The sequence below is a fragment of the Gadus morhua genome, chromosome 9 (assembly GCF_902167405.1).
Source record: "Gadus morhua chromosome 9, gadMor3.0, whole genome shotgun sequence".
NCBI classification, from domain to species: domain Eukaryota; kingdom Metazoa; phylum Chordata; class Actinopteri; order Gadiformes; family Gadidae; genus Gadus; species Gadus morhua.
This window is the reverse complement of record NC_044056.1, coordinates 984,322-1,009,650: the sequence shown is the minus strand read 5'-3', so window position 1 is coordinate 1,009,650 and position 25,329 is coordinate 984,322. Positions and strand designations below refer to the sequence as shown.

Below are 25,329 nucleotides of genomic sequence, written 5' to 3'. Positions count from 1 at the left end.
ACCACTGGCATGGGGCAGCATAATCATTGGCACACTTAAAAAAATAAATTTAATTAAATTAAATTACAAATTTTCACATCTGCAGCATAATCATTCATACCAATTTATTTTTGCACTTTATTCTGTTTTGGGCATTTCTCCCAGTTCAAATATGTTTAAATTAGTTACATAAAGCAGTGTTCTGAAACGGGATCAAATAATAGTTTTTATGTTGTGAGTAATAGAGAAGAAAATATTTAAAATATTGTTGCAAGTGGCCTGTATGCATCGCCTTCACATGGTTTTGCAAAGCTGTACATGTCTTAAAGATATTGATTTGGATTTTTCCAACATTCTCAAATATTCTCGTTTTTACATTTCTCACAGTGCAAATACGTTTTTGAATGAGTTTCTGAAAATAGTGTTTTAAGATGGGACATATGTAATTATAATTTGTAAGCCCATGTTGCAAATATAAATTAACAACCAAAAAAACATTTAAAATGTTGATGCATGATTGTGGACTATATGGAAATAATACAATTCCAGGTCTTCTGGAAATGTTTTTGGTCGCTGTGTCATAATTCAGCTTAATTTTTTATATATTGTTGCTTAAGGCACACTCATTGACGAGAACATGTCAAACTGGCACTGCATGTTGAAGAGGTTGCTGACCCCTGCTATAGATGCTATCAGGTTTGCTTCAGAGATGAGTGCATGGCATTGGGGATGTGTGAGTGTTTGTGTATGCGTAGGTGTGTGTGTGTTTGTGTAACTTCAGATAAGTAGATCAGCAAGTACAGGTATTGAAGTTGTGACTCATCTCCTCCCAAACCTTAATGCTCATGAATAATTGATAGGGCCTAGCCATGTCAAACTCATACTTGAGACGTGGATTATATGTTATGAAAGCAAAAGGAATGTAAGGATTATAAAATGTTGTATTTATTGATGCAGGTTCATACATTAAATTAATTAATTACCATAGGTTTTTCAAATCTTGTAAATTATTTGATTGAAGATTTGGATATGGTCAACTGATCAGTTTCCCTTTTCACCCGGAAATGTGTGGCAAAAATGTATGATTGTTAACAAGAAGGCTGCCTATAAATAGAAATGTAGAAATGCAATGGTTCTCGGTCCAAGTACAGTGAAAACATGTTTTGGTCCATTTGTCTGAAGAATGAGCTAAAATTCTTACACTACGGCTCTTTGAGAAATGTAATGAGAAACATAAGTGGATTGACTGGTTGTTAAGTATTAATGGCATTCATTTTGGCAAGAACTTGCCCCCCCCCCCACCCACACACACACACTCACCCACACACACACACACGGAAAACAAAAACACAATCCATGATTCTCCAATACAGGTCCACCTAGTCATACCAATTGGCCTTTGGGACCAAAACATCCAATCGAAAAGTTGAAAAAATACGTCATGGAATTTATTTGTTTATTAGAATAGTAAAACTTCTAAGTCACACACAAAATAGTATTTTTTTTAAAAATTGTTTTTACATTTGGAGCACTTATAACACAACACATTTAAAAAGGTGTATGTTTACTGAAACTGGGTGTGAGTGAGTGAGTGAGTGAGTGAGTGAGTGAGTGAGTGAGTGAGTGAGTGAGTGAGTGAGTTCTTTGTTTTTGCTCACACAAGGAGACTATGTCCAACAATCAGTAGTCACTATAATCACTACAATATACCAACATGAAAACAATAATATCTATACACCCACCAGCACATGTTTATCTGCTGTCATAAATCACCCACTTGTGGGGTGGGGGGGGGGGGTGGGGGGGATGGGGGTGGAGTGAGGGGGGAGGGGGGTGAGGGGGTGGGCCAGGGGGCGATAGGGTCCCAGGCAGAGGTGAGTAAGTGATGAGTCAACCCCTGCTGCTGCACTATAAGAGGTCCTGATGGAGCTCCAGCAGCGGGCACTCTGACTCACCGACCGACAGAGCCACGGTAAGAGTCCCACTCTGCCCTCATCCTTCCTTCTTCTTGACACACTTGTTTCTAAAGTGTAAAACTTTGTTTTAACCTGATGTGCATGAGTCCTGTTCGGCCAGTCTATCTGCGTTGGTGGGGCCTGTTGTTTATTGTCTTAGTGCTGTTGCTTGGACAACATTAACATTGAGGTCCTGCCATTATTTATCGGGTCAGTAAAGTTACACTGTGGATGGCTGTGTGGATGGCGGCCGGTTTAAGCGGCCTCACCGAGACCAGCATCCCTCAGTCCGATCTGGGCCAGGTGAGGCCGCTTAAACCAGCCATCATCCACACACACAGAGACAGGTATGACTGGAGTTGTGTTTATAATGTTTGTGTATAGCTGTGGTGGAGGGGGAGTCCCGGCGACTTCTCTGGCCATGCAGTGATCTTTGTACTGATTACACATCGTCATAGGAAATCACAGCTGTCTTTGACTCCTCTGCTCTGACAATATTGACTTGGATAAACAAATGTTGGGAATTACTCATCCTGGCGTTGACCCAGCAGTATCTTTTACAATGAAATACGTGACGGGATATCGATGAAAGTTGTGAAATGACATCCGGTGGGTTATGATTGACCTGCTTCGGTCTAAGATGTCGGTTTCTTTTTCTTCCTTTTAGGAAAACGAAGGTCTTCTCTATACTCCATAGTCTACACATCGGGAATATGGCGCGCCCCCATCTGGCCCTTCTCCTCCTCTGTCTGCTCGGGGGGTTCAGCTCGGCCCGAGCCTACCCCGCCTCCAGAGAGTCCGTGACGTTGAGGGCGAACGTCAAGATGAACGCAGAGCAGCTGGTGGTCCGACTGGACCAGTACCTGAAGGTAAGGGAAGCCATTCGGCTCCACTTGTAGTTATCTTTGTGTTCTTTGTATTCTTTCCGGCTCAAACAGCTCAAAGTACATCAGCCCTTATACTCGCTTAAAATACAATGATGGTGAATAATAATTAATTAATAAAAGAAAAAACTGAAATATGAAAGAACTGCAGGGAATAAACATGGGGGGAAGGGGTTGAGGGGTCAACGCGACCGCATTTACCCGCTATTTGAAAAAAGAATGCACTAGTTGGTCCCGGTGGAGCCCTCATGGAGCCTGTCCCCTTCAGCGGCTGTCCCTGGAGGAATGGAGCCAGAGCCTGAGTGCCAGCCCCCCCTTGGACCCCATGGACGGCCTGGCCTCCCTGGTCCTGGTGCTGGACGGCTACGAGAGCGTGATCTCCGAGAGGCTGGAGGGCCTGGCCCAGGTGAGGCAGGAGGTGTCCTCGCTCAGGGGCTACCTGGAGGACTGGCGGAGCGGCCACTGCGCCGGGCCCCCCCGGACCAAGCAGGCCCCCCAGGGCCGGCTGGCCCGGCTCCAGGGCTACAAGGAGTACCCCCAGACGGTGGGGCTGGAGGGTGTGGTGGGGCTGAAGGACTACCTGGTCCAGCTGCTGAAGCACCTGGACCTCCTGGGGGCCTGCTGAGGCAGCCGAGGGCGGGCTCTTCCTGCTGCGCCTCTGTCCGATTGGTCGATGGTTTTATTTATGATTTGTGGATCAAATCAATATTAATAATGCTGGACCGAATTTTCAGAGAATAATGTTTTAATACGTTTTTTTAGTATTTATATATTTTTTATGGAAAAAAACAAGAAAAGCAGACTTTTTACAGCAGGGTGTACATGTAGCAATAACAATTGATTTTCATATTCTCCAAATGAAATGTTTACGAACTGGTAATAGCCAGGTTATTTTTTACAGAAAATAACCTTGCTTGGAAATACGTTGAGCAAATCACTTTATATACTTACTACCAACTCAGTTATGAGTCACATTTGCCTGCCGTCAGGTTGTAACATGCCAAGCCAAGTGTTTCCATGTACTCTATGACAAGAAAAGCCTTTACCTGCCTCCTATATTTTCATTGCCTCAAAAGACTTAAGACTTAGCGATTTATTTCCCACCTATATATGCAACAGGAAAACGAATAATGTCATGTATATAGATATATATTTTTCTTAATAATTGTAAGTGTTAAGTGATGTGTATCTTTTAAATTGTATTTAAAATAAATATAGGTCAATATATTAAATTGATGTTTGATACATTTGTGGTTTACTATTACTGTGCATGTTTTTTATTTATGAATGAGACTGAAGAAATTGTTATGATTCCTCGATCTTGTTCTATAATCAAACATTTTATGAACTGTTAGCCAGAACCATGTAATGTTATGTAATGGCAAGTGTGCTTGACCTGCACACTATCAAATAAAAAGAGAGTATATACTGAGGGTATTGAGACAGCTTTAATTAAAAAAGAAAACAACCTCACAAAACGTTTTTACAAAAGGTATGCTGCCATTCGATGGGATTATACTGAAAAATATTAACAAGCACACTCCAGCTTCAATGCATCAAATCAAGAAAGACATTAACTTTTATGAAATGTAAAAGGTCTACAGATAAAAAGCAATGACCTTGCACTATTCACCGTCCTCCTTCCAGACAAACAGAGACATAAGACTAACTGAACCACTTGTTCCTTTTGATGTCGGCTGTCTTCTGGCCGCCTCCCAGTATCTTGTTCTTGTATTTTTCCACCATGCTGTCGAAGCGGTCCTCTTCTCGGTTCCTGAAAGGCTTCTTGCCTGGTTTCGCACTCTGGAAAGCAAAACAATAACCTACTCAGAACGATTTTTTTGTGTACCAATAAAAAAAAGAACAGAAAAAGGTATGACATGGTATTAACTGTTTAATAGTGATTGTGCATGTTGTATCAATAGTAATTGTGCATGTTGTATCAATGAAATTTGACCCTCACACCACATCGACAGTTTGAGTCTATCTATGTTTTTATTGGTGCACGAGGACTCGTTTCACATGATTTTAAAACAAAAGGTTGAATTTAAGTATGTTGCCTAGCTTGTGTTTTCTAGGATTTTCATGGAAATGGACGGCTTTTATTCAGTACTTTTTCTAACCAGTGGTGTATGGAAGTATATCCGTGCCATCGGGTTTTGAAAATAAAAACACATTGAATTATAAGCACTGAATATTTATGCATTGAAATAACCTATCTGAATTTTTTGCCTCTGAATTTAACTCTTTACATTTTCAATATATCATATTCACTTTTATTTTTCAATTGTTAAAAAATTCAACGTTAAAAAATTGAACGTTAAAATATTCAACTCAAATATTTTCAGCGTCCTAAAATTCAGTCCGCCAAAGTCACCATCAAAATTCAATGTACGAAATTCAGTGTTAACATCCGGGGACCCAAGAAAGAGCAATCGATCCTAGATGCTAGATCGCGGTCAAACGAGTTGGCGCGTCATTCTCGTTGGATACCTGACTCTCACGCGGGAAGGCAAAACAGATTTAGCCATGTCCAACGGCAACAGCGGCAGTAATGGTACGGAGCCCCCAAAAAGGACTTGGAGGAAAAAAATAATTTTGGTTGAAAAAAAAAAAGCAGAGAGAAAACTAATAATTTGGTTTGCGAGATATCGAAAACCAACTTCCGGGTCAGAATTTAACTTCTGGGTCAGGGGAAATACTAACAACCACAACGACAGAGCTTGGGAGATTTATCATCGCTTATTTTGAGCTTGGCCTCAAATATTCGGACATCAAATCAATACTTGCCAGTAGGCACGCCTTCCACATAAGTGAGAGACCTCTGAAGAGGTTACTGCGAGATAGGGGACAGTGGGACCCTCTCGCCGCAAGGCGTACTCTGACCTGTCGGTCCTGGTGGATTTTATTAGCGACCAACTGCAGTACTCTGGACAGCTTCACGGGTACCGATGGATGTACACTAAATGCAGGGAGCATGGACTGCGTGTGAGGAAAGAGGATGTGCGTTGTTGTTGAAAGAGCTCGATACCAGAGGAGTGTCACGGAGGATAGTGAGACGTCTCAGACGACGAAACTAACTAGTTAATAATAGTGTACATAATATACAACTAGTATTACTTTTTATACCCCGACATGTTTTGATTGTTAATGTTCCTGCAGTCTTCTTCTAAATGTCACATGATGTTGACAATCAGCTGTCTTGACACCACAGCAACATCATGTGACATTAAGAAGAAGACTGCAGGAACTTGTCATGGTATGAAAAGTAATACTAGTCTGATTACAAGAACAATTCAGTCAATTGTTCTTGAACAATTAAGTCAATTGTTCTTGAACAAGTACAATTATTAATTCATTGTTACGTTTTTCATCAAGCTAATGTGGCCAGTGAAAAATATGGCCTGAAAATATCAGGAAACAGCACCAAACTTGTTTGGCAATTTTTTTGTTTATTCAGAGTTCCACACACGGGATAGCAATATAGTTACAGTAAGCAAAAAGTTCCAGTCTCAACAAAAACATGAATAGCTTGTGTTGTCGTTTTTTAACCCCTCTCTCAGTATTTGAAACTACAGGTTGTAAATGCACAAATAATTTCAAAATGCTTTTCTGTCGGTAACATGTCAATGTTTGTACTGATTGGCCATCAGAAGTTCAGAGTTCGATAGATACATCAATTTTATTGGTCCCAACATTTGAAATCCAATGATATTCTATCATGAAAGACTCAGAATAAGTATTCACATTTAGTTACTGAAGCCAGTTACCTTTTTTGTTAAATACAATTGTAACTGAAAAAAGTGCTACATTTGTTAAAGTAAAGTTCTGAAATTGATACACATTTGATTTACTTTTTACATGCTTTGTCTATAAAGCCCCCCCTCATTTCTGTGTTTCTAAACTATCGTTTAAAGGAATATAACATTTGCCAAAAGCTAGAGATGTTGAGCTATGACTTTAATGCCGCGTTTCCACTGCAGGGTGCGGAACGGATCGGATCGCAAAGGTGCGGTAGGGAGGGGGCGGTATAGCCCAGCTCAGTTCCGAGGTCGCGTTTCCACTGCCGACAGTACCCTTGGTGGTAGGCCGGATGTCGATCGCCGCGTCAGCTACGTAAACATCGGAAACAACGTCTTCCTCCCCAAGAATGCAGACGAACGTCTCCACCTCCTTGTTCGCCCAAGCAAGCTTTTTACGCGACATGTTAATTGTAAAGAATAATACCTCGAGGCTACTGTTTGTTTGTTTTTATCCCCGCGTCACCCGGATTCTGTCGACCAATCAACGGAGGGGGGGTGTAGCTAGAATTTCACGGGACCCTTTCAGGCGTCTGGTCTCGTTTTGGGTACCGCAACGGAGGAGTCCCGAGAATGGGGCCGGAACGGGTACGGCAAAGTCCGGGTCACGCCCACTTTTGGCGGTGGAAACGCGACCCGACCCGCACCTTTGCGATCCGATCCGTTCCGCACCCTGCAGTGGAAACGCGCCATAAAGGAAACTTATAAAGGAAAAGGACAGCAAGGTGAATTACTTATGTGACCAAAAAATCCTGCCACTTCGAAGCTCGACACAACTAAACACGTCTGACCTACACAGATGCCCTGATGGCCTCTCTGAGGTGCATGTACAAATCCACTGCCTGATATGGATCTGTTGCTAGAGGGAGATTGGAATCAGCCACAAGGATGTTGCTTAGTTCATATAGATCTGGATCAAACGCTTCGGTCTGGCGAAAGATACATTCATTTTGGGAAAGGAAGTCTCTTGTCCCATAGAGTTCAGGTAATGCAAACATCACGTTGGGCCGACCGCTGGGGAGGTTAAGGTTGTTCGATGGCCTGATGGTGTGTGTGTTCCAGACCTGTGCAGTGTCATCCAACTCATCATCCTGTTAAAAGCAAGAATATAAAAACAATAAATTAGAGCCGTCAGTTAAACGCGTTATTAACGGCGTTAACGCAAACCAAATGTAACAGCGTTAAAAATAACGCAATTGTGCGATTAGCGCAATTATTTTATTTAAAAAAAAAAAAACTTTTTTTTTTTTTCTTTGGCTCAAAACAAAGAAGCAGTAGCCTGACTGCTATGTTCAAATGACATTTGTTCAAAGCAGTCGTTTAATTGCACTATAGGCTCTTTTTTTGTATCGTCCTGTTTTGATCAGTATATGCCAATGTTGTTATCAATAAAAAATCATTTGCACAAGGCAAGCCGATGCACTTCACCATGTTGATAAGAGAATTAAAATGAGAAGAATTATGGGACAAAATCAAGGGATATTTAGCATAGAAAAATAATTTGCGATTAATCGTGAGTTAACTATGACATTAATGCGATTAATCACGATTAAATATTTTAATCGCTTGACAGCTCTACAAAAAATACATTAAGGAAGAACTATAAATGCATATCCAGGGCTGTTCGCTTATTTTTTTTGAAGTGGTAGCACTGGTGCCAGCAAGCACAAAAATTCAGTAGCATAAAAATACATTTTGTAGCACACAGTGTGATCGAAAACTTGCATAACCTTAACCCTTGGATTTCACTCTAATTACCTTTGAGCAAGTCATCTTGGTCTCATTTGAGATTCACAATCAATATTATATCCTTGTGTGCAGTAATAATTGTAGAAAAAATGAATAGGGCTGCACTTATTTAGACAAGAGCCTAACCTGCCAATAGCAACTTTTGCTGATTCAGAATTGTTTCCCCCCCCATAGAACAATAATATTAATATCTATATCTCTGTATATTGTTTATCTATACACAAAATTATTATAATAATGATAAACATTTTTAGAACATTCCTTTTAATTAAAACCAAACTTTATACATTGAACACAGCCTATTCAATTAATTAGTATACATATTTCTACAATTTAGGATAAATTAAATAGGTTGTTGTGAATGTTTTTGGAGTAGTTCTTCCATGGCTTATTTCAAAATGTGTCTATAGGCTACTGTTGACTGCTCTCAGCTCTCTGCAGCTGAAGGACAAGATGTGTCCAGCCAAAGTGGCGGGTGGACTCAATAACTTAAGACTACTTTACCCAGTTTGGCGACTCGGCGAGTGTTCATTTTGAGCCCTCTAAGCAGTGTTGTGCATCACTTATGGAAGTAAATCTGTGCCATCGGATTTTGAAAATAAAAACCCATTGAATTCTAAGCAATGAATATTTATGCATTGAAATAACGTAACTCAAAATAAAATGTTTGTATTATTGGATATTTTGAATAATTATGAGCTATTGCATATATAAACCCACACATGCATAATCCCATTCACAAATACAAGTTTTAACAATACTTGCTACACTTTTGTAGTTGAAGTTATTTATTTAGTTTAATTGATTATTTATGTTTTTTCTTGAAGTGCTATTTTCTTTACATTACATACATTGCACATACTGCACCCCTGAAATCTTCAATATATACGTTATAAAACAGCATAAACAATGTTCATGGGGTGAGTGGTGGTGTAACATAACGTGATTCTGCAGTGGGAGCATTATTTGATAGAGGCAATTGGTCTATTCACATACTGTGTATCGTGCGATGGTGTAGGTCAGGGTTAGCATGAAGGAGGCAACATGCGAGATTCTCCTCACGGTACTTTAATGCCGCTTTTCCACCGCACATGTAGCTCGACTCGACACGACTCGACACGGTAGCAGCACGGGTCGTTTTCCACCGCAAATAGTACCTCCTAGACATGGGCGGGGTCGGCTGCGCGAAAGGGCCGTGACGTATTTTTGTACGCGACGCAAACAACAGCTACGCAACCCACACATGGACAGAACCCACATAACAACAATGGAGGACATCGATAACGTTACTATTATTAGCTGGCATGTTGAAGAAGTGGAATATGTTGGCTGCGGCGCTGCTATGGCTGTTACCAGCATGGTTGCCATGTCGCTCTCGTGACTACGTCAAACTCTCTGGCCAATCAGTGGCCAAGGTGACGTCTGCCGACGTCACCTTTTAGCATCGGCTCAGCCGCTTGGAACCTAGAGCGAGGCGGTACTAAAAAAAGCAGCCACTTCAGGTACCAGATACCATGTTTTCACGGTAGAAACGCAAAAAAATGCGAGCTGAGTCGAGTCGAGTCGAGCTGGTACCATGCAGTGGAAAAGCGGCATTAGTATACTATAAGCTTTTGACCATACCACGCCAGGTCTCCATGGCACTATATATATTTAATACAAGGGTGGAAAGTCCGGGATTCCTGCCTACAACAAATCAGTTACTAAATAAAATAACTCATATTAAAAAGGGAGACTTCGATCGTATACTGCTGTTTATTCTAGCCGAGCGGAAGAGCAGGCACTTCTTCACTCCACGTTATCTCGTATAACCAAACAAAAGAGGGAGGCGCCCACGCTACATATTATAAACCTGACAGTTACAACTGTACCCCTGAAATCTTCAATAAAGACGTTATAAACCAGCATCAAAATATGCCCGTTGACTTGCGCTAGCCTAGTCTCCAATGATAAGAACACCAAGGCTAACTTGGGAATAAGCCCTATGTCCAAAATTCCGAACTACCCTTATTTTTCAATTCGACGTCCTTCTTATGTACAAGTGTCCGTTAGTATTGTCCATTGCTGAATCTTACAGAAACAACCCATACTAATTAGGGATGTGAAGAATGTGTCGACTCAACGGTCGATTCTCGACTCGTGCTCTAAACGACTCTAAAAATAGAAATCGATGAATCTGGGTTTTTTTTACTTTTCTTTTTTTTTTTTTTACATACAATCTGCTTCAATGTCCTTTACAAAACATTGTAACCCATTTCTGCTTTCAAAATAACCAATTAAAATTTATCAAAATTCAATAAATCCTTCTCTTTTCTTTCAAATGGGAGACGTAGCTGCTGTGTTTTTCTAACGGTCACTTCTGTTCTGCTACACCGCTACGTCTCCCAAGAGCGATCTCTTCCTTTGTCCTTTCATGACAATGGCATCTTCACTCAAAAGTCTGGTGTGGGATAGTTTCATGAAGATTGATGACAGAACAGTTCAGTGTAAATCATGCCTCATGAAGTTTGCGTACCATTCGTCCACAACCGTGTTGTTGAATCACCTGGCAAGGAGGCATCCCAAAGCCTTCCAGCCAGCAAGGCAGCATCGCAAACTTTACGGTGAGATCCTGTGATAGCCGCCGGGCTGAAAGAATCAGCGGGTTGCTAGCTAAGATGATAGCCGGAGATATGCTGCCCATGAGCGTAGTAGAGGGGACTGGGTTACGCAATCTTATTTCATTTCTCGAGCCAACCTACACAGTGCCATGTCGCCAAACGATGACTGTGAGGCTGGAGAAAATGTACGGCGAAGCAGCAGCCTCCCTCCGCGAGATCCTGTCCTCAGCTGACAAAGTTGCCATCACCACTGATGCCTGGACAGCTTTGACGACTGAGTCGTACGTGACGGTGACCGTTCACTTTTTCAGCGACTGGGTCGGAGTCTCAATCAGTGAGCGCAGCATGCAGACAGGAGTGCGCCCACAGTCTCAATCAGTGAGCGCAGCATGCAGACAGGAGTGCGCCCACAGTCAGTCAGTGAGCGCAGCATGCAGACAGGAGTGCGCCCACAGTCTCCAGGTGGGTCGGAGTCTCAATCAGTGAGCGCAGCATGCAGACAGGAGTGCGCCCACAGTCTCCAGGTGCACCTTCTCAAGGATTGCAAAAATACCTCTGCCAAAATACACCAAAACATGAATTTTCGTTTACAAATATTTATTTAAAAACGAAAATATCTGTTTTAGTGGGTGTAGCCTCTGTTAAATTAAATGGTTTTATGTCCGACTTAAACAATTTCGTTGCAAAGAGGAGGCGCGCATCATCAACTGCTGTTCCTAATTAAAACAACGCCGACACATTATGCCTATTGGGAATTTACAGGTTCACAATCCTGCTCTTTGATATTTTGTTTATCATCATTTTTATATCAACTTAACTTCATAAAAAAAATGCATTATTGGTGTGCTCCTGATAGCAACCTTTAAAATAGGACGGGTGGGCCAACTGGGCCGCTGTCTTAAAGGAATGCGCAGATCCTTTGAGCTCTGCAACTGCTGCAGCCGCGGGCCGAAAAAAAGAGAAAAAAATCGATCGATTTTTCGATTTATGCCTCCTACACGTCGACTCACAGAAAACGAGTCGTTTAACATCCCTAATCCTAATGGCATATATATATATAGAAAAATGTACTCACCGAAGAAATGTTACTGCTGCTGTTGCCGTTGGACATGGCTAAATCTGTTTTGCCTTCCCGCGTGAGAGAGTCAGGTATCCAACGACGCGCCCACTCGTTTGACCGCGATCTAGGATCGATTGCTCTTTCTTGGGTCCCCGGATGTTAACACTGATTTTCGTACATTGAATTTTGATGGTGACTTTGGCGGACTGAATTTTGGGACGTTGAAAATATTTGAGTTGAATATTTTAACGTTGAATTTTTTAACATTGAAAAATAAAGGTGAATATGATATATTGAAAATGTAAAGAGTTAAATTCAGAGGCAAACAATTCAGATAGGTTATTTCAATGTATAAATATTCAGTGCTTATAATTCAATGTGTTTTTATTTTCTAAACCCGATGGCACAGATTTACTTCCATAGTGGTCACTCACAGCTTTCACCCATTCATAAACAACCCTAACCCTAACCCTCAGCGCGGCTGAGTGCGCCGTGCAGTGCGACCGCCCAGTTATCGCTAGCAGTTAGGGTGAGACGCCATGCTCAGGGACACCTCGACACTCTGGGGGGGGTCAGGGATCTACCTCCACTCTAGTGCATCCCTAGAACCATGTTCCCTTTGGCCGAGCTGTGTGGGTGTTTGGGACCATGCTCCCTTTGGCCCAGCTGTGTGTGTGTTAGGGACCATGTACCCTTTGGCCCAGCTGTGTGGGTGTTACGGACCATGTTCCCTTTGGCCTGGCTGTTAGGGACCATGTTCCCTTTGGCCTGGCTGTTAGGGACTATGCTCCCTTTGGCCCAGCTGTGTGGGTGTTATGGACCATGTTCCCTTTGGCCTGGCTGTTAGGGACCATGTTCTCTTTGGCCCAGCTGTGTGGGTGTTATGGACCATGTTCCCTTTGGCCTGGCTGTTAGGGACCATGTTCCCTTTGGCCCAGCTGTGTGGCTGTTAGGGACCATGTTCCTTTTGGCCTGGCTGTTAGGGACCATGCTCCCTTTGGCCTGGCTGTTAGGGACCATGTTCCCTTTGGCCCGGCTGTTAGGGACCATGTTCCCTTTGGCCCGGCTGTTAGGGACCATGTTCCCTTTGGCCCAGCTGTGTGGGTGTTATGGACCATGTTCCCTTTGGCCTGGCTGTTAGGGACCATGTTCCCTTTGGCCCAGCTGTGTGGGTGTTATGGACCATGTTCCCTTTGGCCTGGCTGTTAGGGACCATGTTCCCTTTGGCCCAGCTGTGTGGCTGTTAGGGACCATGTTCCCTTTGGCCTGGCTGTTAGGGACCATGCTCCCTTTGGCCTTGCTGTGTGGGTGTTTGTAAACCTGTTGGCTGTAGTCTGACAGTGTGGGTGTTTGATAACCGGTTAAATGTAGTCGGACTATGGGGGGGGGGGTGTTTGGTAGCGTTACCTGTGGCCTGGACTGTGGGGGTTTCTGTACCATCGAAGGAGCCTGGCGGTCCTTCCTGCTGGTGTGACCTTTAGGTTTCTTGGGAGGAGCCTGCTGTTTACCTTTATCACGCAGCCTGCACAGAAAGAAATAATAATTCAGTGAGAGGATCCCAAACGGTTTCTTAAAAATCTGATAGTGCTAGACCAGCTCAAAACACGAATGTTTGGTTTTCCTATAAGGAAGCATCAAATTCTTTTATGAGCTTAAATGTTACATTTCAGAGGTTGGATCACAATTTGAAAGGAATGGTTCCTCGACGGAGACACGAATTGAAGGTACCTGATCTTAGGCCCCCTGTGTGACGGGAAGGGCAGAGTCTTCCGCTTCTTCTTTCCGTCCTCCAGTTCTACGTATTCCACCTCCGGCTTGGTCAGGAATCCAGAGAAGTGCTTGGCTTCAGGAGTATCTGAGTCATGAGGTGGATCACAGATAGTCAGCCCATTTTAATGCTTCAACATCGGCCCACATGCACGCCGACTAGGGCCCGACCGATTTATCGGCCGGCCGATTTAATCGGCCGATTATAGCCTTTTTGAAAATAATCAACATCTGCCAAAAAGACGCCGATTACAACCGACTTTTTTTCTCAAATAAAGGGGCAACGACGACATATCTAGAAACTGCCGTAGTCTTGTAGTGTAGCGTAGATAATTCGGCCCCATTTCTGGCGCTGGTTCGATTATATTATGGGCTGCTTCTGGCTGGAATGTCTTTGCGTAGTAACCAGTCAGTGGTGCATTATGGGTAGCGTAAAATCACAGACCCGAAAATAATGTAGAATAATCTGTGTGTTTGTAGACCAACTACAATGTCGTTGTGTTGTAACTGGCACACATTGGAAGCCTTTGGAAATGTGTTTAAGTGTATTCCCATCCCGTGAACAGGAGCTAGGCTACTGTAACTCTGCATGTCAATGGGAGCAGCAAACTGAAAGCCAATGCTATCCCCCAGTGAACTCCCCTTCTGGACCCACAATGAAAAATGATCGGTATGTTAAGCCCTTTGGGTGCCTTTGAGATTTCTATGGTACAGAACCACTAAAGAAGTCATACCCATTTTCCGTTTGGCTTGCACTGTGTTGTTCTGGCCGGCCGGCTGCAGGCTAGCTGCAGCTCCAGGTTCCGTCTTAAACTTCACCACACATCCAGTCTTTGGTTGAACCTTCACTGCATCACCAGGTTGGGGTTGAACCTTCACTGCATCACCAGGTTGTAGCTCAATCGTCACTGCAACTTCCGGTTTGGGCTCAATCTTCACTGCAACTCCCGGTTTGGGCTGAATCTTCACTGCAACTCCCGGTTTGGGCTGAATCTTCTCTCCACTTCCTGGTTGTGATTTGAACTGAATCTTCACTCCACCTTTACGAGGTCCGTTTTTGAAGTGTTCCTGGAAAGGAGGGAGGGATTATCTTACCTACTAGCACAGTGGCATGGCTACTCCGTTACCGGGTTATGATCATGTGAAGAGGTGACAGGAAAGCTAAATCCAAACATTACATTGGGCAATACGTGGTGTGAAGATGTGACGTTTGGCGCATGGAATGAATTAACTTAGAAAGCTGAAAATGTGTGCTCTTATGGGCTAGCAAGCGCAGCCGTTGGCTCGATTGTCAGGCGGCATCAAAGGAAATCCCAAGTCAATGCTCCAAACGCACCTTGTTTTTAAGTTGTCTTGCTTCCTTTAATTTCAGTTTCCTTCCGTCCTCCAGGGAAAATTCGACGATAGGTCTCTGTAGCACGACCCAGAAAGGAAAACTGTTAGTTCCACGAACAGCCTGCCTAAACAAATAATTTCAGACAACACACGGCATTAAACGGAACTTGGCCAACTATTGAGCTGTGTCAATGTCAAGTCATATTGACAGAGCAGGAAGCTGGCTCCTCCTATAAGCTACGGTTGTAGAAGAGCTTCATGCACAAAGCCTACCTTGGTGGGGCCGAAGATGTCCGGGTTGTTGTTGAGGTGGCGGAGGGTGCTGAGAGCGTGGTCTGGGCACTGGAACTCGACAAAGCCGTATCCTAGAGACAGGCCCATGGCCTTGCCCTTCTCTGGTTTCCTGTCATACATCACCCTGCACTAGGGAGAGGAAGAGTAAGAACCACGTCAACGCAAAGGACTTGGAGTCAGGAAAGGCCGTTCAACGCATAGACCACACACTCAAGTCCAAATCATAATATTAACTAAATCAAATAACTGTAAATGATAAGGACGTCCATGGACTGTTTCCTAAGGGGGACATCACTTTGTTCTGTATACAATTTAAAAAATATATATCTAAAAAGGGAGCTTTTTAATATGCCCACTGACCCATTTTTTTCATTTTTAAGGTCTATCAACCCATCCATACCATCTATGTTTCTCACCTCGGGGATGCGAACTCCTCTTGCTCTGCTTAAAGCTTGAAAACAGATGTCCTTCAGTTTTGTATTGTCCACCGACTTGGGTAGGTTATGGACACAGAGTCGAGTCTTCGACACGTACACATTAATGTCTCGGAGCTTGGTTCTCTTAACCTCCTCAAACTGAAAGGGCATCGGGACACAGATCAGTTAATGCAGCATGGGTAACAGGGAGAAGGGCTCCAATATAATATGTTTGTACGGTTGATGAAAAACTATTTAGATCCTTTGTGGTATGGTCATCTCGGGCTAGGTATGACTCGGAGAGTGGTAAATGTTCAACACGTGGTTTATTCTAACTGAGACACAAGGTAAACCAGCTTGCGTTCTGGAGGTGGTTTATGAAGCTTCCTTCGAACTCAGGCAAGAATTCAGTTTATATTGGAAGTGGGCAGATGGTAAATAAGCCACGCATACAGGTTCTAGTTTACCCAGGTAAACCTTTCGTCTCTCTTGGCTTTGGCGGAAATGGCAAGATGGCCATGTTTCTGGTCTTTAACTCGTCTACAAACTCATAAAACCTTATAAGGTGTTATCCATTATGTGGAGAAGAAACCATTCATAATTGTTGTTAGCTTGAAACATGTCATCGGAAGTAGCATAGACTAAAATAATGACATTGCTGTACAATCGTCTCTGTAGCAACAAGTGAGGGAACGCCAAGGAACACGTACCCGGGTTCGTTTGACCATGTCTGCTTCAGGCACTCCCTCTGCAGCCTTGGTTCCAGCACGAATTACTAGAAAAGGCAACAGAGCAAATATAAATCCAAGGGCCTTCTGGTCTACTCAAATAGCATACAAATACACAGTGTGTATATATCCGGATACAGTATTGACTGTTGTGAAACACCAAAATGTCCCAACGATAAGAGTCTCAAAAACACAAGCCAAGTCAGCCGAGTACGTTCTGTTTACACTGGGAGTTCTGTAAACGTGGGAAAATCATGGCGGAGAAATTTGGGAATTGCGAATCAGTGTTTCAACCCCACTTACATCCTTCTCTCGCTAGGTAGAGGTTCCTGGCCCCGGTCTCCACCTTCACCTTCTTGTCTTTGAGTTGGGCTGCACTCTCCCGGCTCACCGCCGCTGAGACGATCAGCCTCCGGCCGTCGACGCGGACGCCGCCATTCTTAAAAAGGGACAACCAATAGGATTCAAACGAGGTGAAACACATGTAAGCCGTGTGAGGCAGTCTGTATTGATCGCAATTCCAGAGTTTGAATCTGGGTTACACGTATTGACTTTAAAAAGCTTATAGTTTGAACTGGGTAGATCAGAGAAAGATAGATAGTGCCCTTTGAGCAGCGCAGTAAGCTCAAATACAGTCATGAATTAATTCATTCATTCATTCATACGACAACAGCTTACCTCTGCATCATCTTGGGTCATTGCAATGCACTTTTCCGCAGATTCTTTACGTTTAAACTGGGCAAATGCACAACCTGGTGAAGACAAAGACAAACAAAAGCTCCTATTAAGCGTTTTCCAACACCAACACCAAGCTGTTTGTTATTATGTCCCCATTGGTTCCGTACCTTTGGAATGGTCCGTGTCTGGGTGAAGAACTATCTTGATGTAGTTCAGTTCCCCGAAACGCAAGAGCGCCTCCTCCAGAGCTTCCTCCTCAGTGTCGAAGGAGAGGTTCCTGCCAGCACCCCGGGGAGGAGAACAAAGGGGACGAGGGGGGGGAGAAATCAGGCTGACTGAACAAGAAGCCCTACAGCACGGTCGTAATACCACAGCGACTTATTCACAGTTAAGGGCTGATTATGGTTCCACGTTACGCAACGACCACGAAGACGCTTCGACGCAGTCGTGAACCTATATGGTTCTGAGTCTGGTTTATAGTAAGCGGACCAATCACAGCCCCCGCTGCTGCGTCGCCTCGACGGAAGGTTCACATCTCTGGGAGGCGCACGTCAGGCCCTTGGGGTGCACGCAAGGAGGGTCCGCAAGGACGTTAGGGGTCCGTAACCCCCTTGCTTTGCGTCCATGTGGAACCATAATCAGCCCATTAGGGCAACATCCAGGTTGCCCAAAAAGGGGATACGTTGTTGGATTCATTAGGCCTTGATGTTTTAAGACCCTTATGAACCAGGACCTTAAGGGTCAGGACCAAACAGTGCCGATGGAATCAGATTTGTGAGAAGAATTTTTTAATCCCAAAACTTAATCCTGATCTGAAACGGATGAGCTTTGGGAACTGCTTGGTGAGACGTAACGTGGACAGTGAAAGCAGAACAGTGAGGATCACCAACCTGATGAAGATCGTTCTGCCCTCGTTCACATCTGAAGGGAGGGGTTTCCTCGGCTTACGATCTGGACGACAGAGAGAACACAGTGTGGACAAAATAACAGGACAGAAACAAAAAGGAAATGTTTAATTGTAAGAAACTGTAGATATGCTAGGAGAAAGACACATCGACACCAACCAACCTACCTAGATCATCATCGCTGTCATCATCATCTTCATCATCGTCATCCTCATAATCCTCCTCGTCACTATCGAAGCTACTGTTGTCATCATCCTCATCTCCACTCTCTTGAGACCCGCCATCCTCCTCATCTGCCTCCTCCTCACTCTCTTCTCCATTGTCACTATCCTCTTCATCGTCTGAAGAGGCCTCCTTCAGCTGCTTTGCAGCCTTTTTGGAGAGGGCTCTGTGGAAGGAAAAGGGACACAGGGGGGGTCGGCTTTACATATTTAATAGTGTCTACAATTTAGAGAAGGTAGCAAGAGTAAGCTAGATTTTTAAAGCTTAGCTTTTGGTATACTCAAGACAGACAAATAAGCCATTGGACCAACAAATCGGTCCAAAGAAGTTGAACGGGCCTGCGAATGCAACAGAAACCAGACTTTTTCCTTTGGTTCATCTGAGCCTTTGATTCATAGATTGCGATCGGGGTGTAAAGAGAATTTCAACAAATACGACAACCAATTAGTGATGAACGATTAATCGAATTCAAACCCGACACGGTATGTAATAGAACGCGACATGCAAATCGCAAAGGCGAGATTATTTTCTTTTTGGGTGATTTCTTACTTATACTGTCTGGAGATCAGTAATGTCAATATTTATTTTTCAACACATAGGCCTGGCCTAAAGGAAAGAGCTTTTTAAATGTTGACTGCTTCCAAACTTGTGTTGGTCATACTAAGGAATGACTGATTGCATACTAAATCGCAATATTGGTCGGAATAATCACAATTAGATTATTTCCCCAATTCGTTCAGCTCTACAACCAATGCTTCTAAAGCTAGGCCGAGTGGCCTAGCTTTAGAAGCATAGTTTAGGCCACACCGCCAAAGTAGGAGGCTGCTCTTGGGAGTTCATACCCTTTCTTGGGCGCCGCTTGCTTCTCCGTGCCGCCCTCGTCCTCAGAGGCGCTCTCCGCTTCGTCTTTCTCCGGTTCGTCTTTCACCGGATCTTCCTTTTTCTTAGGAACTGAAGGAAATGGGTCATCAGTCACCCAGATTGATTTATAGACGGTGGTCCCCGTTTCTACACACACTAGTTTGTGGTTCATTACAAGCGAAGGTTTATTGTCATCGAGCAAGACTTACCTTCTGGTTGGGTGGCGAGGAACTTATCCTTCGGTATGGCCCAGTCCACCGCTACCTGACGCCCTGGGGGATAAATATGGGTTGGACATTATTGTGCATTCGCAAACTCATCAAATCACCCCAAACCAGGTGCCTGTGGTTAATGTAATGATCAGGATATTAAATATAGTACAATCGCTCCTGTTGCAGCATATAAGCACTGTGTCTGTACATTTGTTGAGCAAGCATTAGGACTTACCTTTTATCTCCTTCATGTTCATAGCTTTGAGGGCTTTCCCTGCTCCCGACATATTTTTGAACAGGACAAATCCAAAACCACGCATCTTTCCATCTGTTAATACCAATGAATGTTGGTTATGAATGTGGATGAAATTGCACAGGAAAGAGAAAGAAAAGTACATGTATCAGCCTTTAAATGTGTTGCTTAGTTAACTTGCAAATTGTTTTGAAAATATTTTATTAATAAGTAAATATGATTTATTTTTACCAGCTTTCAGAGGGATTTTGGTTTCGAGAACTTCCCCAAATGCGGAAAAAGTCTGCTTCAGATCATCTTCGGAGCACTTTGACAGAACACACAAAAGGTTACGAATAGAAGATGGACACATGGGCGCAATCATGTTTTTGGGTTCTCTAATAACACCTCAGGACAAAAGGACAAAAAAAGAGGACAAAAAAGAACATACCTTAAAACTGATATTTCTGATGATGAGTTTGGATTTCAGTGCACTTTTTCGAATGCCTTTAAATGTGGGCTCCTCTTCCTTTGGAGGTTGAGCTTTGGGGGCTTCCTCTTTCGGTTGTTGCTGTTTCGGGGTTCCCTCTTTCGGGGATTCCTCTTTCCCGCATTTCTGTGGTTGCTCTTTTGGGGGTCCCTGTTTTGGGGGTGCCTCTGCCAGGGGTTTCGCTGGTCGCTCTTTCGGGGCTTTCTTTGGGGTCTCTTTTGGGGGTTCTATTTTCAGGGGTTTCTTCTGCGTCTCTTTTGGGGGTCCCTCTTTCAGGGGTTTCTTCTGCGTCTCTTTTGGGGGTCCCTCTTTCTCTTCCCCCTCTTTCGGAGGTGGTCCTTTGGGAACTACGGGAAAGGGAATTGCAGAAAGTAGAATGATTGATTTACTCCAACTCTGTATAGAAACGACACTATTGTATTCTGTAACATATTGCGCTCGATTGCTCACAATCTGTTGGAAAATAATTCCTATACCTGGCCTCTTTTTATCGTGTTTCTTCTTCTTTGCAATTGACACAGATATCCTTTTCCCGTCGTAACTTTTGACTTCTTTCAATGCTTGTAGTGCATCGTCCTCCATGGCGTACATGACGTATCCAAATCCCCGACATTGTTTAGTCCCTGATGCAAGTATCAAACATATCACATAAATCATTGGTTATCAATGGTATTTATTATCAATTCAGTACCTTTAGATATTCAATATTCGAACCTACCCTTTTCGTTGACAACGAAGCAATGCTTTACAGGTCCGATCTCGGAAAAGATCTCTGTAAGACGTTCATTTGACGCCGAATCGGGCAAAGATTTGACGAACAACGTATGGCTACCCATGATGGAAAACGGTGTTGGTACCACGAGCTATTGACTACAAGGTATGAATTTAGAAACAGACTCTACGACCTTAAATATAACTTTTCCTTCTACCGCATATGGTATAAACAAGCACCTTTCTAAAACGAACTTATAATTCCAGCATGCCAACCCGGAGACACATCGCATGTTTACATGTGGGAGCAGCCATCTTGAAATGAAAGCGGAAGTCATCGGACAGTCGCTCTAAACTTCTCACTACTGTCCCTAGTGGGGGAATCTAAATCCACTCTTTACAGCCCTAGCAGTCATGGATTTTATAAAAATATTATTACACTACTATTAAGGCCCTATGGGCCACGAGGCATTTGGAGGACAGGTAACAGGTAACTATTAATCCATGGAAATAATGCAAACACACAAAGGAAAACATAAAACTAAAGGGACATTTGTTTTATTATATTGTATTTTGGAATTTGGAAGCTATTTTGACATGAACTTCGACTTTTTCCCCAACACCCATAACTCTTACACAGGAGTCTTCTTTATATCATTCACCCCTTATCGATACAATTACATATCCTCTAGGTCTCTTTTAGGATTATGAGTGGTTCCAAATATTTGGGAATATCCCAGCACTGAGTGAAGCTGATTGGAATTGAGGGTCATTGTTTTATTTATTTCGATATGGGAACCATCCACAACAACTTCCAGTTGGCTCTCACTCTCCCTCACTCACTGTTTTTTTTCTATCTCTCTCTCTCTCTCTCTCTCTCTCTCTCTCTCTCTCTCTCTCTCTCACTCTCTCTCTCTCTACAAAGTTACCATTCCGAGATAATCCTTTATCCTTTGGTACCCCACTCATTTTGCAAGCTCAAGAATTAGTTTCATAGAAATGCATTTTTAAAGTAATAATGTAATTGAACGGATGACTCAGTCATGTCAGGTCAATCATGATGAAGACGGTTAAAATGGAATACATCAATACCAATGTCTGGTAGCACAACAAGTATTTTCTGTCCGTCAAATGGGATATCTTAAAAGCAATCGTGTCAATCACAATATTCTTAAATATATATTATATTTTGTATGCAAATGACAAGCAATTAAATGATCATATAACATTAGAGACAATGTCAATAGCCGATATTTTATTGCAGTGGCTCCCTATAGCAGGCCAGGGGAGGACCTAGCATGGACTTACATTCTGCTAAATTCTTGACATAGTACCAAATATATTAATAACCCATTTATGAAAAGGGCTGGACCCGCTTGTTTAGTTTTCAAGGGTTATAAACCAAAAAAATTAAAAAACAAAACACATAGGCCTTGAAAACAAAGAAAGTAAACAAGTAGCATTAAGAAACAGTACATTTACAACAGTTCCTATTAAAAATATTTTTGGTTAAGGCCATCACATGAATGCCCAACCCAAAAAAATCCTATTTGCCAGACCGGAGAGCCACAGCAAGCTTTTGCATACAAAAGGGATGTTCCTCTAAAAAAGTAGACACAGGAAACCCCTCTAGAAAATGGACATGATCACACTTCGTGGCTGTTAGTCACCACTACATTTATTTAAGTAACCTCTAAACAGACTTTTGCAAATGCATATTCTTCTTTCAAGAACATGCCATGAAAGATAGTTGGTATTTATTGGGGCAAAAAAATACAGACAACCCTGTTGCTGTCGGAGCTCCAAAACGTCCACACAGAGCTACATCCTGGACTACATCCTGTAATACATCCTGGACTACATCCTGGACTACATCCTGGACTGCAGGGCGCTGAGCTTGAGAGAGTACAGGAAGTTGTCGAGAACCAGCTGGTATTCCTGAGGATGCCTCCTGAGGTGGCCTGCGTGGGTCGAATCCTCCCAGCTCTTGCCCGTCACGTCCATGCCACGCTTGCGCCACAAGTCCAGTACTTCTTCCACGGCCAAGTGGTCACTCAGCGGGTCGTTTTCACAGAAGAAGAACAGGACGGGAGCCCGCACCGGCGTGCTCTTGAACACCTCGATGCCCCTGTTGAAGTGATCCACCGTTTGGCGCTTGAAGGCGCTGAAGTATAAAAGGCTTGCTTTGGTCACCAACTTCTCGCAGTGGGGGAACACGGTTATGCCTAAACCTGGAGAAACAGTAACAGCAGGGAGAAAGAAAACATAAATAAGAAAAAATAATAATAATCAAGCTCAAACCGCCGTCTATTTCCTAATATAAAAGATTGTCAAAGTATTGTCAAAAGAATCACAGACTAACTTCCGTTGCCGTCATTGGTCCGGTTTGGAGATCGCTAATTGCGGACCAATGATGTCAACGGTCCAATGGTGAAGCGATACCATCTTGTATTGGAAAGAAGCCCATTCTCAATTACATTCTCCTTTAATAAGTAAACGCATCAATAAAATATACTATAGAGCGTTACTGAGCTCAAGTGTCATTTGTTTTTTGAACATGCTAACCTTTAGCCATCTTCTCCACTGATCCCACTACAGCGCTGTCGTAAACATGACCTTTAATCCTGCCAGGGAAGGCCTCGTATTTCTCTGGATTTTGGGAAACGTGCACCAGCATCTGAGAGAAAGTGTAACAGCCAATGGAGAAGGCGTGCACCAGTAGTGGGCGCGACACAAAGCGATCAGTATGCAGCAGATCCAATAGCCTCTCAGTGTTTTCCAATCCCCACCGTGGCCAGAGGAAATCTGTCACCTGGACAGAGACAGAGACAGAGAGACAGAGACAGAGACAGAGACAGAGAGAGACAGAGACAGAGACAGAGAGAGAGAGAGAGAGAGAGAGAGAGAGAGAGAGAGAGAGAGAGAGAGAGAGAGAGAGAGAGTGAGTGAGTGAGTGAGTGAGTGAGTGAGTGAGTGAGTGAGAGAGAAAACAGTGACAGAGAGAGTCAAACAACAAAGGCAACAAACGTTTGCCTTTGTTGCTTACAATATTCTTATCAGTTCATATACATTTTTAAATATAATAACTACATCATCCTACCCTAAATATGATCCGCCTTTCTTATGAATAGCGGATTGGAGCCTCTCTTGTACTGGATTAAGAATTGATATTAGATTGAGAATTTAAACAAATCTTGGAATCAAAATCATAATGATCATAGTGAGATACTAAAAGTAGTTTACTTTTCTGCTGTGACACCCCATATCTTATTTGACCTCTGAAGTATTTTTTAAACTTAATCATGGCAATAAAGCAACTTATTTAACTTATTAACTTATATAGGCAGAGCTGTCTGCGGTGAGCGTTATTAACCATTCGTTCGTATTTCTTACATTGCTCTGCACCATCAGCACGTCAAAGCCCAGGCGGAAGTATGTTTCGCAGTACTTGGCAACAGCATGAGGTCGAGAGCCCAGCCATGGGAGCATCAATAACAGGGGCTTGGTGGGTAGAGGGTCCGCAGGGGTCTGCGCGCTAGAGGCAGGCGACAGCCCAGCTTGGTTGAGGTAGAGGGTGACATTCTTACAGACGCTCTGGGTGATAACCCCCCTTCTCAGCATTGTGACGGAGATTTGAGATAGGAGGTGGCTGCAGAACATCATGAAAGCAAGCAGAATCCATGGAGTACCGGTCAAACAAGAATGCATTGTTTGTTGATGGAACACTTAGTTGTTTGCGTTATTTTACAATGCGAAACAAACACTTTGCATTCTTCAGTAGAAAGCAACCAACCTGGCCTAAAGCCTATATAACTAGCCTACTGCCAATAAAACAATGATCCAACGTTTGAACGTGACGTACGGTGAAGCACAATAGCTGCACACTGTTTTCTCACATCATGATGAGATCACTGTGACCTTTCTTACAAATTGAATGACTGATAAGGCATTTTAATGATCTCAAATATTAGTTTAGAGTAGAGCTGCATAGTCTTCTATTCGTATGCGCAACGCAAACGAATGAAAGAAAGTATGCCTGAATGGAAAGGTAATGGACTGAAGGTAATGGACAGAAATAACTGCGATAAAACGATGTGTTGCCTTGGTTGTTGCGATAAACAAGTGACGAAGAAGTCGTTCATGATCTCTGATTTGATGGAGATAAACTCACCAATCTTGCAATTCTACGGACAATCTATCATTAATAATAGATAAATAAATAGCGTAGCCTACTCTACATACAGATACAAAGTAAGGAAATATCCCTCTCGACCTTAGTCTCGACCATGAACTGTAGCAGACATTTAACCGCTTGCACAAGTGAAATACGCTATGTTTACACTTACCGTCAATCTATAGCGGAGGTCAATTCTTTTTCATTGATCGTAGTTTTTAATTATTTCCCTCGGCACTTGTAGACTATAAACATGATCTGCATGTGAAATGCGGGT

General features: G+C 43.1%; 3 protein-coding genes across 10 annotated transcripts in view; 1 reads left to right on the top strand and 2 right to left on the bottom strand.

Annotated features, from left to right (window-relative positions):
* The first annotated feature begins 1,879 nt into the window (after window positions 1-1,879).
* Window positions 1,880-4,052, top strand: LOC115550447 (leptin). 2 transcript variants are annotated; one of them, XM_030365482.1, is made up of 3 exons: window positions 1,880-1,951; window positions 2,602-2,803; window positions 3,087-4,052. In XM_030365482.1, exons 2-3 carry the CDS (start codon window positions 2,648-2,650, stop codon window positions 3,441-3,443), a joined length of 513 nt encoding a protein of 170 aa, XP_030221342.1. In that variant the 5' UTR covers window positions 1,880-1,951; window positions 2,602-2,647; the 3' UTR covers window positions 3,444-4,052. The 2 variants fall into 2 exon arrangements, with proteins under 2 accessions (XP_030221342.1, XP_030221341.1); XM_030365481.1 differs by lacking the exon at window positions 1,880-1,951 and having other exon boundaries at window positions 2,340-2,803.
* Window positions 4,053-4,244: 192 nt separating this feature from the next.
* Window positions 4,245-21,217, bottom strand: rbm28 (RNA binding motif protein 28). Of its 2 annotated transcripts, none has more exons than XM_030365473.1 (20): window positions 20,886-21,216; window positions 20,644-20,790; window positions 20,129-20,514; window positions 19,930-20,005; window positions 19,681-19,773; window positions 19,443-19,505; window positions 19,215-19,323; window positions 18,318-18,538; window positions 18,136-18,196; window positions 17,413-17,522; window positions 17,246-17,319; window positions 16,871-17,006; window positions 16,550-16,614; window positions 15,840-15,998; window positions 15,403-15,552; window positions 15,131-15,205; window positions 14,529-14,862; window positions 13,756-13,882; window positions 13,435-13,549; window positions 4,245-4,621 (listed from the first exon to the last, which is right to left on the bottom strand). In XM_030365473.1, the coding sequence occupies exons 1-20, from the start codon at window positions 21,001-21,003 to the stop codon at window positions 4,484-4,486; spliced, it is 2,757 nt and encodes a 918-aa protein (XP_030221333.1). In that variant the 5' UTR covers window positions 21,004-21,216; the 3' UTR covers window positions 4,245-4,483. The 2 variants fall into 2 exon arrangements, with proteins under 2 accessions (XP_030221333.1, XP_030221332.1); XM_030365472.1 differs by lacking the exon at window positions 4,245-4,621 and adding an exon at window positions 7,288-7,709 and having other exon boundaries at window positions 20,886-21,217.
* Window positions 21,218-21,423: 206 nt separating this feature from the next.
* si:dkey-5i3.5 (uncharacterized) overlaps window positions 21,424-25,329 on the bottom strand; it is a 5,128-nt gene continuing 1,222 nt past the window's right edge. For 2 of the 6 annotated variants that reach the window (XM_030365478.1, XM_030365474.1), the window contains exons 2-4: window positions 24,272-24,527; window positions 23,444-23,690; window positions 21,424-23,109 (exon numbers count right to left, since the gene is read on the bottom strand). In XM_030365478.1, the coding sequence (XP_030221338.1) occupies window positions 22,748-23,109; window positions 23,444-23,690; window positions 24,272-24,499 (837 nt within the window). In that variant the 5' untranslated portion in view covers window positions 24,500-24,527 and the 3' untranslated portion in view covers window positions 21,424-22,747. The other 4 variants (XM_030365480.1, XM_030365476.1, XM_030365475.1 and 1 more) reach the window with 4 other exon arrangements.